This window comes from Anomaloglossus baeobatrachus, chromosome 1 (genome assembly GCF_048569485.1).
Source record: "Anomaloglossus baeobatrachus isolate aAnoBae1 chromosome 1, aAnoBae1.hap1, whole genome shotgun sequence".
Classification (NCBI taxonomy): domain Eukaryota; kingdom Metazoa; phylum Chordata; class Amphibia; order Anura; family Aromobatidae; genus Anomaloglossus; species Anomaloglossus baeobatrachus.
Genome location: NC_134353.1, coordinates 618,900,224 through 618,916,133, shown reverse-complemented (window position 1 = coordinate 618,916,133; position 15,910 = coordinate 618,900,224). Strand labels below are relative to the sequence as shown.

The window sequence follows — 15,910 nt, the reverse complement described above, 5'->3', positions numbered from 1 at the left end:
CCCTCAGGCTCTTTTTTATAATTACTTTATAAATATTAATAATTACACAATAAAAGTAAGGTCCCCCCAAATTGGATCACCAGCCAAGGTAAAGCGGACAGCTGTGGTCTAGTATTCTCAGGGTGGGAAGGTCCATAGTTATTGGGCCTTCACAGCCTAAAAATAGCAGGCCGCAGGCACCCCAGATGTGGCGCATCCACTAGATGCGCCAATCCTGGCGCTTCACCCCAGCTCATCCCGTGCCCTGGTGCAGTGGCAAACGGGGTAATAAATCGGGTTGATACTAGCTATAAAGTAACCTGAGATCAAGCCCAGCAGTTTGTGATGTCATGGCGTCTAATAGATACCCAACATCATAAACTGTCAGTACTAACAAAAAAAAAAAATCGACAAAAGAAATTTATTTGAAAAAACAGTCCCCAAAACATTTCCTCTTTCACCAATTTATTGTAAGAAAAAAAATAAAGGGGTCCCACGACGACTCTGGACCATCTAGAATATGGGGGGGGAGACACTCAGGGAACGTATCCCCCATTTTCTAGGAGTGCGGACCCTTCATGTGAGGAGTGTGGGTGCAATGAATCTGCACTCACTCTTCTCGGGTCTACAGCAGCAGAGTCCATGTCGTAATGGTTGCTACCAAAGCTGCAATGCCCTGCTCATGAGGTAAGGGCATGCCTAATCAGGAGAACTACTGTAGAGGAAGCTCTGCTCACTGGTATATAGGTGCTCAGAGGTAATAATAGATAAAATTAGTGAGTAACCTCGGCACTCTAAATCTCCCAGACTAAGTCAGTAAGTCACAACGGATAGTAATGCAAAATCACTCTTTATGGGTCCGTATTAAGAAAATTTTTTTTTTCATAAGCATATATGTTTTTGTCCAAAACAAGTTACAAATGACGTTTCGGCCTGAGCCTTCGTCAGATTGGACTTATCTGCATGTAATCATGAAAAATGACAATAATCAGTATCACATAAGAGTGAGAGAACAATAACATAAACTCGAACAATGTAGAGGTACAATTGGGATGCAGCAAAAAAATTGCAACACAGCAAGAAATGAAACACATGATACAAATGTCATAATACAGTACAAGGACAATATAGTAATGACAAATATGGGGTCAGAGTAGGCTTAGACAGCTCTGGTACGAAAGAGATGTCAATCATAAAGTAACATGTGCAGTAGGTGTAGAGCTACACTATGCATGGCAGAGCTAATGGGTAGACCGACCATAGAAAAAGAACGGAGAAAAAGTGGAGAAAAAAATGGAGAAAAAAATGGAGAAAAAATGGAGAAAAAATGGAGGAAAAAATGGAGGAAAAAATGGAGAAAAAATGGAGAAAAAATGGAGAAAAAATGGAGAAAAAATGGAGAAAAAATGGAGAAAAAATGGAGAATAAGTGGAGAATAAGTGGAGAAAAAAATGGAGAAAAAGTGGAGAAAAAGTGGAGAAAAAATGGAGAAAAAGTGGAGAAAAAGTGGAGAATAAGTGGAGAATAAGTGGAGAAAAAATGGAGAAAAAAATGGAGAAAAAGTGGAGAAAGAGTGGAGAAAAAGTGGACAAAAAAATGGAGAACAAAATGTAGAAAAAGTGGAGAAAAAGTGGAGAAAAAGTGGAGAAAAAAGTGGACAAAAAGTGGAGAAAAAGTGGACAAAAAAATGGAGAAAAAAATGTAGAAAAAGTGGAGAAAAAATGTAGAAAAAGTGGAGAAAAAATGGAGAAAAAGTGGAGAAAAAGTGGAGCACCCTTTGGTGCCTTTCATGTGGCACTAAGGGGTGCTTAGCTTTGTATTTAGCCAAAAAAATGAAAAAAAAAATGACGTAGGGTTCCCCCTAGTTTTGTAGCCAGCTTGGGTAAAGCAGACGGCTGCAGCCTGCAGACCACAGCTGGCAACCTCACCTTGGCTGGTAATCCAAAACTGAGGGCACCCCACGCTGTTATTTTAAATTGAATAAATAATTAAAAAAAAAACACGTAGGGGTCCCCCAAAATTGGATCACCAGCCAAGGTAAAGCAAACAGCTGGGGCCTGATATTCTCAGACTAGGGAGGTCCATGGTTATTGGACTCTCCCCAGCCTAAAAATAGCAGGCCGCAGCCACCCCAGAAGTGGCGCATCCATTAGATGCGCCAATCCTGGTGCTTCGCCCCAGCTCATCCCGCGCCTTGGTGCGGTGGCAAACGGGGTAATATATGGGGTTAATACCAGATGTGTAATGTCACCTGGCATCAAGCCATGGGGTTGGTGAGGTCAGGCGTCTATCAGATACCCGACATCACCAACCCAGTCAGTAATAAAAAAAAATAGACGACAAACACATTTTTATTTGAAAAAACACTCCCCAAAACATTCCCTCTTTAACCAATTTATTAGAATGAAAAACAAATCCAGGTCTGCTGTAATCCAAGGGGTTGCCATGACGATCCACACTGTCCCAGTCAATGAAGAGCAGGATGTTCCCCATTGGCTGGGAGAGCAGTGCAGTGACCTGAGCTAACATCAATGGGTCAGCCCAGGTCACTGCAGGGCATGACAAGTGCTGCTGTCAGCGAGGTACATTACCTGCGCTGATCTCCAGCACACTGACAGCCCCTGTCACTGAGTTCAATGACCGCCGCCTTCACACCAAGTATCGCGAGAGGCCCGTGACGTCACCGCTAGTCAGTCTCGGGTCGGAAGCGAGAGAAGGTGATGTGACAAGCGGCGGCCATGGAGGACAGTGACAGCGCTGAGGTCGGGACTTCATCACCACAGGTAAGCCGAGCGGGACCGTGTGTGTGTGTGTGTGTGTGTGTGTGTGTGTGTGTGTGTGTGTGTGTATGTATGTATGTATGTATGTATGTGTACATGCCGCGGGCAGGAGGGGGCGGAGCGAGCTGAGCGGGGAAGTGTGGGCTTCCTGCACGTATCTAGGATAAACATCGGGTTACTAACCAAAGCGCTTTGGTTTGATACCCGATGTTTATCTTGGTTACCAGCTTCTGGCAGGCTGCCAGCGATGGGTCCTGCACACTGTAGCTGTAAAAAGCCCTGCTTTTTGCTGCTAGAACCGTTTTCGAACGTATCTAGAACTATCGAGCTTTTGCAAAAAGCTCGAGTTCTAGTTCGATCTCGAACAGCCCCCAAAATCACTCGAGCCTAGAACTGGAGAACCTCGAACCTAGAACCGCGCTCAACTCTAGTGGACATGTGTCTTATACATGTTTACAGTTAATGAGTAGTGATGGGCGGATTCAAAATTACCTGAGCACATAACCCAGGCATGGAGTTTTCAGGGAACTTCAGATAATGATCTGGGTCCAGAAACTCAGGTAATTAAAAAAAAATAAAGGACAAATAAAGAAAAAAAGGGGAAAGCAGGCACGTTATTCTCTTGTGTGGTTGTATACTGCTTCCGGGCCCCTCACAATAATTCTGGGGCTGCTCATTACTCTCATACATATTCACTGATTCACCTACCCACTGGCAGTCCCAATGTCTCTGGTTGCACTCAGGCAGCACCCCCACCCTGAGTGGTAGCACATCTGACTGCTTTTAATCACAGATGATGTGTGTCTATATTGGCATAAAAGTAAATAAATACAAAAATGGTGGTTACGGCCCCCCAAATTATGAAACCCACCACAGATAAAGCATATGGCTAAAGGCTGCAGCCTCCAACCCTGCGTTTATCTTGGCTGTGTATCAAAATAAGAGGGACCGCATGAAGCTTTTTTTAATTATTTAAATAAGTAATTTAAAAAAAATGGCTTGCGGTACCCCCCATTTTAAAGTCCAGCTATGATAAAGCCAAAAGATGAGGGCTGGTATTTTCAGGCTGGGGAGACCCATGCTTATTGGGCCCCCAACCTAAAAATATCAGCCTACAGCCACCTAGGATTGTCACATCCATTAGATGTGACAATCCCAGAACTTTATCCGGCTCATCCCGATTGCTTTGGTGTGGTGGCAATCTTATTAAACATCTAAAAGCTACTAATAATCCCTAAATTAGTACTGGGAAGTGTCTATGAGACCCCTTTTACTAAACTGTAGGTGGAAAGAAATAAACACAAACACCGAAAAAAAAATCCTTTATTTGAAATAAAATGCAAAAAGGCACCCTCTTTCACCCCTCCAGTAACCCAAAAAACCCCTGTCTGACATTATCCACACGAGGTCCCACAATGACTCCAGCTCTACTACAGCTGAAGTAACAGTGCGTGAGCATAGAACACGACCACCGCTATTTGTATCTAATTTCCAGCTTTGCTCAGACCAATTATAGGTGGTAATTGGATACAAACAGCAGGAGTGATACTTGAAGTGATAATTTTTAAATAGGCAGTTCAGCAAGCACTATTGCACTGTATATTACAATCTGTGTATTTATCATTATTTATTAAATACTAGAAGGTGGCCCGATTCTAACATATCGGGTAGACTAGAATGTGTATGTAGGTTAGCAGATTGAATAATCTATATATATATAATTGCCTTATTCTGTCTGTCTGTCTGTCTTGCTCCAAAATTGTGTCGTTACAGTGACAGTGTCGTTACAGTGACAGCCGTCGGATTGGCCGCTGGGCTCGGCCTGGCCCCCCCCCCACGGATTGGCCGCTCGGCCTGGACCCGCCCCCCGCATGGATTGGCCGCTCGGCAAGGCCCTGTACCCCTCACGCATTGGACGCTCGCCCTGGCCCCGCCCCCCCACGCATTCCTAAGACCCACACAGAGCCCCGACTCCCAGGTGACTGCTGCAGCCTCGGAAGCCCATACCGGCAGGACAAAGTGGAAAAAAGGCCGAATGTGTTAGAGCACTAGCTTACCCCGGCTCCCGGCACACATGTGCCAGAGCCGGCGTAGGCTGGTAACTATAGTACACATCGGGTAACTATAGAAACCGCTTTCCTTAGTTACCCGATGTAACTAGCTTACCCCGGCACACGTCAGCACTGTCGCTTTTAATACTTACCTTTTCTCCACTTTGTCAGATCCGGCGCGATCCCGTGCACTGTGTACACTACAGTGGCCGCGCAACAACCTCTGATCACGTGTTGTTATGTGACCAGGAAGTTGCGGTGCTGCCAGTGTACTGTACACAGTGTACGGGAGCACACCGGATGTGTGAAATCACTAACTTACCCCGGCTCCCAGCACACGTGTGCCAAAGTCGGCATAGGCTGATAACCATAGTACACATCGGGTAACTATAGAAACCACTTTCCTTAGTTACCCGATGTAACTAGCTTACCCCGGCTCCCAGCACATGTGTGCCAGAGCCGGCGTAGGCTGGTAACCATAGTACACATTGGGTAACTATAGAAACCACTTTCCTTAGTTACCCGATGTAACTAGTTTACCCCGACTCCCAGCACACATGTGCCAGAGCCGGTGTAGGCTGGTAACTATAGTACACATCGGGTAACTATAGAAACCACTTTCCTTAGTTACCCGATGTAACTAGCTTACCCCCTAGTACTGGCAGCACCGCAACTTCCTGGTCACATGATAACACGTGATCGGAGGTTGTTGCGCGGCCACTGTAGTGTACACAGTGCACGGGATCGCGCTGGATCTGACAAAGTGGAGAAAAGGTAAGTATTAAAAGCGACAGTGCTGACATGTGCTGGGGTAAGCTAGTTACATCGGGTAACTAAGGAAAGCGGTTTCTATAGTTACCCGATGTGTACTATAGTCACCAGCCTACGCCGGCTCTGGCACACGTGTGCCGGGAGCCGGGGTAAGCTAGTGGTTTAACACATTCGGCCTTATTTCCACTTTGTCCTGCCGGTGTGGGCTTCCGAGGCTGCAGCAGTCACCTGGGAATCGGAGCTCTGTGTGGGTTCTAGGAATGCGTTGGGGGGCGGGGCCAGGGCGAGTGTCCAATGCGTGAGGGGAACAGGGCCTGGCCGAGCGGCCAATCCATACGGGGGCGGGTCCAGGCTGAGCGGCCAATCCGTGTGGGGGGACGGGGCCAGGCCGAGCCCAGCGGCCAATCCGATGGCTGTCACTGTAACGACACTGTCACTGTAACGACACAATTTTGGAGCAAGACAGACAGACAGACAGACAGACAGAATAAGGCAATTATATATATATAGATATTTATGATCATATATTTATGTGCACATTTAATATAAAATAGTAAGAATAATTCCTGAAGTGATGATTTGTGAATAGGAAATTATAGTATATTATTGTAGTATGTGCACATTAATATATGTTCAATCAGTATTAACAAATTATATATTCGGGCTTTGTTTGTATACTCCTACACTGGTGGTATTGTCCTTTTTTATGTATGTTTTTAAATTTAATGAATAATAAAAAAATATTTTAAAATAATTTTTTGACATGGTGTCAATTGATTCACAGTGCTTTAGTTTTAAGACGAAGAATCTGTTTCGAATATAATAACAGCCAAAATATTGTACACAGCTTGGGGATGCACCCTCGGGCTGTCTTTATCTGGCTTTACCTGCACTGGGTATCAAAATACGGGTAACTCTACGCGATTTTTTTCAATTTTCAATTATTTTTTTATTTTTACACTCTCCTTTGGGGACTCACACACCTAGTGATAGTGCAACCTATTACAGACGCAGGCACAGAGGGTGGGCGGGGGAAACAGGACCGCAGTCTCAGACACTGTTACAGAGGGTGGGAAACAGTGCATATTCATGAACTTCAATGAATGGACCAGGAAGCAGTGTGACAGCAGTGGGACAGCCACGGGGGAACTCAGTAAGTAGAATTTCCCTGCTTTAATCCCCATAACATTCTAACAACGTTATTCCCAGAAACCAGCTGTGAGTCAGAAATACATCCAGTTATCTTTCCCATGAAGCTCCTATTCAGTGTCAGAACTTCCATCCATTGCAGCATTTTTACAGCCCACCCAGACCTACTTCCAAGGTCTTCCAGAAAAAATATATGCGTTTTCCATTGACTTGCATTACAGTAGGTTTGTTATTCGGTACGAACCTGAATATTTGACTATTCTCCTATCCCTAATAGCCAGAATTACCCTTCAGTTCACAGCAGAAAAATGTCCTAGACACCCCATTAAAAAGATTTAATATAGAAGTACTGAAACTATAAGAATGTATTTTACAGTTTTAATATTCTTTTATTTAATTTACATTTTTTTTATTCTTATTTTGTTGGTTAAAAAAATGACAGGTATATGAAGACACACAATTTGCAGCACTTATCACAAATATGACTAATGATCTTTCTCGATATTTCAATATTAGACATTCTGCTTAGTATGATAACAGCGCGTGGACAGCACAATAATCAATATTAACCTATGTACAAGAGCACACGTGATTTTTCACACATACCAAAGCCCCCTTCACACGTCCATGTTTCTAGTATGCAAGGTGTCCGTTTTCACACATACTGTAGTCATGTTCACACGCATACTCAATAAAATTAATAGGGATCTTAATACCTCAGTGTTTTTACAGGAACTGTGTGTCCGTGTTAACCATTTGGAGACATGTGAGTTTTTTACCAGCAGCATGGATGAAACACATACAGCACACTGATGGCATCCATGTTACATCCATGTGACATGTACCGGTAAAAAAGGCATGACACTGAAATGAATGTTTTTTTATGTGTTAACCCTAGAACGCATACCTGGGGCCTCGCAGGGCTGCTAGGTCATTTGTTTTCTATGGTAGATTGAATTGCTTGCGCGTTCTAGGGTTAAATATGTGGAAAGATAGATGGATAGAGATAGCTGGATGGATAGATTGTATAGCTATTTAGCAAAATGAATAAATAATGAAATGAAAAAAAAAACAAAACAAAGTGGGGTCTTCCATTTTTGATAACAGGTAAAGTTAAAGCATACAGCTGAGGTCTGATATTTTAAGGCTGAGAAGGTGCATGGTTATTGGGCCCTCCCCAGACTAAAAATACCAGTCTGCAGCCTCCCTAGAATTGGCGCATCAATTAGATTCTTTACCTGGTTCTTCCTGATTGCACTGGTGCCGTAGCAATTGAGGTAATTCTTTATGTGTCGCCCCAAGGGATGCCGCTCCAGCTTGAGGGACGCCACAGGACCTTCTTCTGTATATTTGGAAACAGGTAAGTTAGTTTTTATTATCGTGATGCCACTCACGGTTTGCGGTCAGGGTTATGGGTGACCGCCACTGCAGGTTTAATGAACTTCTGGGCTGATGGGGTCTGCAGTCGGATGGTGTGGCCTCCCGTGAGTGAAACTGGCCCCAGGGGCTCGGGTGTGTAAGGTGGTCGGTCAGGAATAATTCAGTCTCAGTCCAGAAAGTCTTTCAACTTGCTTTTACTCACTTCTAGATGTTATTGGGAGGTAACCCGGGCAATGCTTCAATAAACCAGGTGAGAACCAGGAGCTCCTTCAGGCCGGTTTGAGGATAACCATTAACTCTCCTTCCTAGCACTCTTTGTTCGGATAATCCCTGACTTGAAGTACCGTGTGTTCTATGCAGGGAAGTCGCTACTGCCTTTTCTCCCCTTTTTGGACCGTTTGCCGGCAGCGTTGACCAGGTGAGATGGCTTCTGGCTCTGCCTCCTTATGAGTCCCTGCGTTGCTGCTGAGGCTTGGACTCTGTGTGGTTGGTGAGGTACTTCTAGTACCCTCACCGGCAGGTATAGCAGATCAATAAATGGAAGTCTACTCAAGGGACCTGTACCCCGTACGTGCCTAGTCACCAGCAGTCCCCGTACTCGACTAACTCTCTCTCTCTGTCTTTCTGACTGACTGGCTGGTAACCGTTCTCCCCCCGGTAACGGCTACTCCATGTGCAGGGTCTGACTAGTGTGAGCGCGCGTCTCACTTAGCAACCGCCGCTCACTGCTATCAGACTGGCTCGCTCCACTCCTTTCCTTTCAGCCTCTGCAGTTAAGCTCCCAGCCCCTCCACTACACCCCTTGACAAGAATTGAAGGCCAGACCCCTACAGGGATTGCCCAAGGGTCCCATCTAAAGGTGTGGGAGACCTGTTTGGATGTGTCTGTGCGTACAAAGCTCATTCCGGCCTTTAGGATTACTGAAAGTACTGTCCCAGCATGGGTGCAGTACTCAGTGGTGCCTGAAAAGGTCATGGGTGCCACATTCCCCCTTGGTTATCAACAGCACGTCCTCCAGCTGCAAAGACAAGAAAATTAAATACAACTTTTCCCACACAGGGTAAATATTTACATAAAAACATACCAGGTACCATACCACCACCACCCACGAGTCTTTAATCCAAAACCCATGTACGGAGTAATCACCAGTCCTTTTGGTGACCTGGCCTAGACCTGGTCCGTCGCAGACCATTCCGGCGACAGTTCTTTTTGTCCTGGTGGCGTTGGGTAGGCCCCATAAACAGGCATACCTGCTTCGTCTTTGTTGGAGAGCAGGCCCCATAAACAGGCATGCCCCCTTGGTGGTGCAGAGCCATGCCCCTCAACAGGCAGGCTCTGGGATTGGTACCACTGAGGTAACTATATACACTGCGAGAGTTTGTGGTTATAGCCATTTCATAACCTATGGTCCATTTAGATTGAATGCACTTAACCAGGTGCTAAATAAAATAAATATTTAAACAGTTTGCGCAAAAGTCTTTGAGGACACAATTTTCCTGAACGTTCCTTTAAACTTTAAAACATTTTAAACTTTACTTTTCAAACATTTTAAACTAAATGGACTTCCTCCTTCCAAGACCAGTGCTTGGCACTTCAGTGCACTGACACCTGGAGTTGATGTCATGGGCGTCCCCTGGTGGGTTGGAACCTGGGCTGACTAAGTATGGGTGCAGTACTCAGTGGTGCCTGACCAGGCCAGGGGCGCCACACATTTATTGAGTTGAAGACAGCTGTGTATTGTCAGCTGGCATTAATCCCAGTGATTAGTAATGGAGAGGCATCTATCAGACACCCCCATTACTAACTCAATAGATATAAAGAGAAAAAACACACACACAAAAAAAATAAATTAAAGATCACTCCTCATATCTTAACCATTCATTTCAGTGTCATGTGTTTTTTTCCAGTACATGTCACACGGATGTCACATGGAGAGCACACGAATGACACATGGATGACACACACGTACACATGGATGGCTGCACAGTGTTGCAACTTGTACATTTTTTCAACAGTTGTGTGAAGGGGACCTAATGTTGTGTGTTCAAAAAAATTACAGCATGCACAATTCTGGCCTTTCTTTCAGTCCACAAAATTGCATGCAATAGGAGACATTTCCTGTATCTGTCCACAATACAAACAAGTTCAGATGGACTGTCAAATCCACTATTTATGGATGTGACTGGCCCGATTTTTAAAACAGCCATCTGCAGTTCACCTTAGAAATGTACACATCTGATGTTCTTTAATACAAATCTACAGAACCATTTTATTAATAGTAATAATATTATAATTACAACACAAAATAACCTTAAAAGATCATTTTACAGAGAACCAACATACAGTTTTTCATTAGACTTTAGCATTGTATCTCTTAAATCTGTAAATTAAGTGACACTTTTGTGGTATAACTGGGTGCAGAATCTGAAAGAAAAATGAAAATAAAAATATTGTCTATAATGCCATTTAAACAATGAAGAATTTTTATAGTTTATCAAAGTTTGAAATATTCAATAGAAAATTGTTAATGTGTCGGCACACTTAGAAACACAATTATATGTTTTTTTTAAAAAGTAACAAAAGGTAAGAACTTCAAAAATCATCATAACATGTCCTTTTCTTCACATTATTTTTGTATGTTTGCAGTATACATTTTCATATTCATATAATATTTCAAGGTTAGAATGCTCTATGTTTTTGTATTTTTTATTTAGCTTATACGGTATATATCATAAATATTTTTTTACTTCTTGTGTTTTTGTTAGAACTATTCATGCAAAGGTTTACTGTTCTTATTTTAATGTGCATATTGTAAATTCAGACTGAAGGCATAAAAAAAATGTAAAACATATAGAAACAAGGAGTAAAGAATCATGTGTGAAACAAAAGTTAATGTGTGCTAAATCTTAGATTCCTTCAAGCACACCTGTCTTAAGGCCCCGTCACACTAAGCAACATCGCTAGCAACATCGCTGCTAACGAACAACTTTTGTGATGTTGCTAGTGATGTTGCTGTGTGTGACATCCAGCAACAACCCGGCCCCTGCTGTGAGGTCGTTGGTTGTTGCTGAATGTCCTGGGCCATTTTTTAGTTGTTGCTGTCCCGCTGTGAAGCACAGATCGCTATGTGGGACAGCGAGACAGCAACAACTAAATGTGCAGGCAGCAGGAGCCGGCTTCTGCGGACACTGGTAACCAATGTAAACATTGGGTAACCAAGAAGCCCTGTCCTTGGTTACCCGATATTTACCTTCGTTACCAGCCTCCGCCGCTCTCACTGTCAGTGCCGGCTCCTGCTCTGTGCACATGTAGCTGCAGCACACATCGGGTAATTAACCCCATGTGTGCTGTAACTAGGAGAGCAGGGAGCCAGCGTTAAGCAGTGTGCGCTGCTCCCTGCTCTCTGCACATGTAGCTACAGCACACATCGGGTAATTAACCCCATGTGTGCTGTAACTAGGAGAGCAGGGAGCCAGCGCTAAGCGGTGTGCGCTGCTCCCTGCTCTCTGCACGTGTAGCTGCGTGCACTGGTAACCAAGGTAAATATCGGGTTGGTTACCCGATATTTACCTTAGTTACCAAGCGCAGCATCGCTTCAGTGCATCGCTGCTGGCTGGGGGCTCGTCACTGGTTGCTGGTGACAGCTCACCAGCAACCCGTGTAGCGATGCTCCAGCGATCCATGCCAGGTCAGGTTGCTGGTGGGATCGCTGGAGCGTCTGACTGTGTGACTTCTCACCAGCAACCTCCTAGCAACTTACCAGCGATCCCTGTCTGGTTGTATCGTTGTTGGGATCGCTGGTAAGTTGTTTAGTGTGATGGTACCTTTGCTCTGCTGAGAATTTTAAACCAACTTGGCTTATTCCCATGCTGCTTCATTGGGTAGCAGGCAGTCACTTGGAATACCTGTCCAATAATCTTAAAGTGGTTGGCCGGGACTTTAACATTGAAGACCTATCCTCAGGACAGGTCATTAATGTCTTATCTTTGAGGGTACGACACACAGCACCACTGCTGCTAGCAGTTCCCGATGCCATTACTAGCCAGAACTACTCAGTTACTGAGTTGCATAGTTCTGTCAATTGTAAAGTGTCCACGGCCTGGTACTGCTTATCCACTTCCTATTGGAATTAATAGGGGGCAGATGTGCAGTACCTAGCTGTGACCATTACTCTGCTGATGAAGTTCTGCTGTACAGCTGCACAACTGAGTAGTTTATGCTACTAGAGGCATCAGCAACAGCTGATTGGTGGGGGTACCAAGTGTCATATCCTCACTAATCAGATATTGATGACCTATCCTAAGGATAACCTGGACAACCCTTGTAAGATTGTTGGACAACAATCTTTTAAGATTGAGTTACCAGAGGTGCTGAGCATTATGCTGCTTTGTCTTCACTCTGCAGTCCATCTCATTATAAAACATCATCTCAATTAGGTTAAAAGCACTTCATAACTTTCCCTCTTGGTCACATAACCATTACATAGCCTGGTAGTATGTTTCTGAGTAATTGTCTGGTTGTTACAAAAATGATGGTTTAGGTGCAAAGCAAATGGGAGAGAATGTTTTTGGAGAATTCTGTGGTTGTCATGCTGAGTAACTATCTTGAATATGAATTAAATCACAAACAATGTCTCCAGCAAAGCATTCACATGCTATCAAACCTCCTCCTCCATGCCTTAGGTGGACACCACTTATATAGAAACCATCCACTCACATTTTCTGCATCTTACAGTAACTTGAAAAAGTATTCATACCCCGTTAACTTTCCCACTTTTTTTTTTTTTTCATTTTAAACTCAAATCTAAATATATTTAATTGGGATTTTGTGTGATATACAAACACAAAGTAGAAGCATTGTGAAATGTAAAGTGTGAAGTGTAAAGGAAGTGATTCACAGTTTTCTAAATATTTTAAGAACATAAATGTGAATATTATGACATGCACTTGTATATAGTCCTTTGCATTCTGAGACCAGAAATAAAACAATTTGCTCCAGAAGTCACCTAATTAGTAATATTAGTCCATCTGCGTGTAATTTATACTTAGTAAAACTACAGCTGTTCTGAAGAGGCTTTAGAATTTTGTTTAAGAAACATAATGGATCAAATAGCACAATGAAACCAAGGAAAACACCATACAGTTCAGGTATAAGATTGCGTAGAAGAGTAAAACAGGGTTAGCTTATGAAAACTTGCCAAAACTAAGAAGATCTGATGGAGCACTCTTCAATGCATCATCCAAAAATTGATGGTGTATGGCACAATTGCAAACCTACCAAGATTTAGATGTCCAGCTAAACTGACATGACAGTAAAGGAGAGCATTAACAGAAGTAGCCAAGTGGCCCATGGTCACTCAGGATGAGTTGCAGAGATCCACAGTTCTGGTTTGAGAATCTGTCCACAGGACAATTATTAGTCATACACTCCACAAATCTGGCCTGTAAGGGAGAATTAAGCCATTTTTTAACGCAAGCTATAAGAAGTCCCATTATCAGATTGAAAAAGCTATTTACCCTGATAACAGTATCCCCACTATCATGCATGGTGATTGCATCATCATGCTGTGGGGATGCTTTGCTTCATCAGGGTAAGGGAAGCTGGTCAGAGTTGATAGGAAGATGGATTGAGATTAGGGATGAGCGTGCATGCTCGCTGCTACTCGGTGCTCGCCCGAGCATCTCAATGCTCGGTATACTCTGAGTAACCGGTGAGATGCTCGGGCAGATGCTCGGCTCCCCCTCCCTGCATGTGGGCGCTATTTACAGAGTCAGCCCACATGTAGGGATTGGCTGTCACACACTGTAATGCCACAACCAACATTGCTGTGGCATTACAGTGATTGGCTGGCCACACAGCGTCATCAGCTCTATATGACAGCTGACGGTGCTGTGCTCAGCAGTGTGATCCACAGTCAGCTAGTGTAGGGGGAGGTGCTGCTGAGCTAGGGACAGATTTAGTGTGTAGGTAGGGTAAGTACTAGGAGACGTGACGTCACCGCTGCCACCGTTGCCATAGTAACCTACCGTGTGGGTTACTATAGCATCGGTGATCTCCGATCACCTGATTACCGGGGCCGCTATACACTGACTCCTGCAGGAGCTGCAGGAGTTAACTCCCTGTTTACCGGCGCGGCTATTCAGTGGCTAATGCAGGAGACAGTGAATAACGGCACTGGGAATCAGCTGATCAGAGATCACCGTTGCTATAGTAACACGCTCAGTAGGTTACTATGGCAACAATGGCAGTGGTGACGTCACCACCGACCAACCCACCGCAGTCTCTGCTCGATTACACTGCACGGGGAGAAGCAGCATTCTTCCTCCCTGTGCTGTGTGATATAGCAGAGCTGCATGGGTTGAAGAAAACTGAAGACCAGGATCATGGAGGGGTGAGAGGGAGTAATAAAGATGGAGTCCCTAATGTGTCTGTGTATTTATTTCTAATAAAATATTTTTTTCTCTGTGTGATGTCTTTTTTTAACATATTATTGGAGATTCTTAATGGCCAGGTCAAACTTGGCCTGACATTAAGAATCTCAGGCTTAATACCAGCTGGTAAAACAAAGCTGGTATTAACCCCTTAATACCCAGCGTGCCACCTGGCACCAGGCCCGCTGGAAGAGTTGCACACAGCACCAGAAGATGGCGCTTCTTTGAAAGCGACATTTTCTGAGGCGGCTGCGGACTACAATTCGCAGTGCGGGAGGGCCCAGAAAGCTTGGGCCAACCTGCGCTGCGGATTTTAATCCCTAGCTGCCTAGTTTTGCCTGGCTGGACACAAAAATTGGGGGAAGCCCATGTCATTTTTTTTCAATTATTTCATGAAATTCATGAAATAATTAAAAAAGGGCTTCCCTATATTTTTGGTTCCCAGCTGGGTAAAGATAGGCAGCTGAGAGCTGGGGGCAGCCCATTTATGTCTGCTGTACCTGGCTAGCATACAAAAATATGACGAAGCCTATGTAATTTTTTTTAATTTTTTTGAAAAAAAAATAAAAAAAGGGCTTCCCTGGATTTTCCATTGCAGTGAAGATAACACCAAGCAGTGGGGGTTAACAGCCAGTAGCTGCTTGGGTTACCCTTAGTGAGAAATAGAAAATGCAGCGGCAGCCCACGCATTTTTTTTTTTACCCCTAACCCTAACCCTTGGGTTAGGATTATGTGTTTGGGTTTTTTTCTTTTATTTTTTAATGATTTGAAAAATAAATAAATCGACATAGGCTTTGCCATTTTTTTGTATGCCAGCCAGGTACAGCAGGCAGGTACGGACTGCCCCTAACCACCAGCTACCTATTTGTACCCAGCTGGGAACCAAAAATATAGGGAAGCCCTTTGCTTTTTTTTTTTAAAAAATGCTTGACCTGAGCATCGAGCACCCAAGCATTTTACTGCTCGCTCGTCTCTAATTGAGATAAATGCAATGCAATCCTGGAAGAAAACATGTTGGAGGCTGAAAATTAATTGAGACTGGGGAATAAATTCAACTTCCAGCAAGACAACAACCCTAATTATACTGCCAGGGCTACAGTGGAATAGTTAGATCAAAGCATATTCATGTGTGTGAATGGCGTTGTCACAGTCCAGACCTAAATCCCATTGAGAATTTGTGGCAAGATTTGAAAATTGCTGTTCACAGATGCTTTCCTTCCAATATACCTGAACTAGAACTATTTTGCCTTCAAGAAGGGGCACACATTCCAGACTCTAGATGTGCTACAGCTGGAAGAGACATAACTTTATAGACTTGCAGCAGTAATTGCAGCGAAAGGTGGACCTACAAAGTATTGACTCAGGGGCT

General features: G+C 43.9%; 1 protein-coding gene across 1 annotated transcript in view; it reads right to left on the bottom strand.

Moving 5' to 3' along the window:
- Positions 1–7,103: 7,103 nt before the first annotated feature.
- LRRC2 (leucine rich repeat containing 2) overlaps positions 7,104–15,910 on the bottom strand; it is a 694,508-nt gene continuing 685,701 nt past the window's right edge. The window contains exon 9 of the mRNA XM_075318763.1: positions 7,104–10,534. Within this exon, the coding sequence (XP_075174878.1) occupies positions 10,485–10,534 (50 nt within the window). The 3' untranslated portion in view covers positions 7,104–10,484. The remainder of the gene's footprint in view (positions 10,535–15,910) is intronic.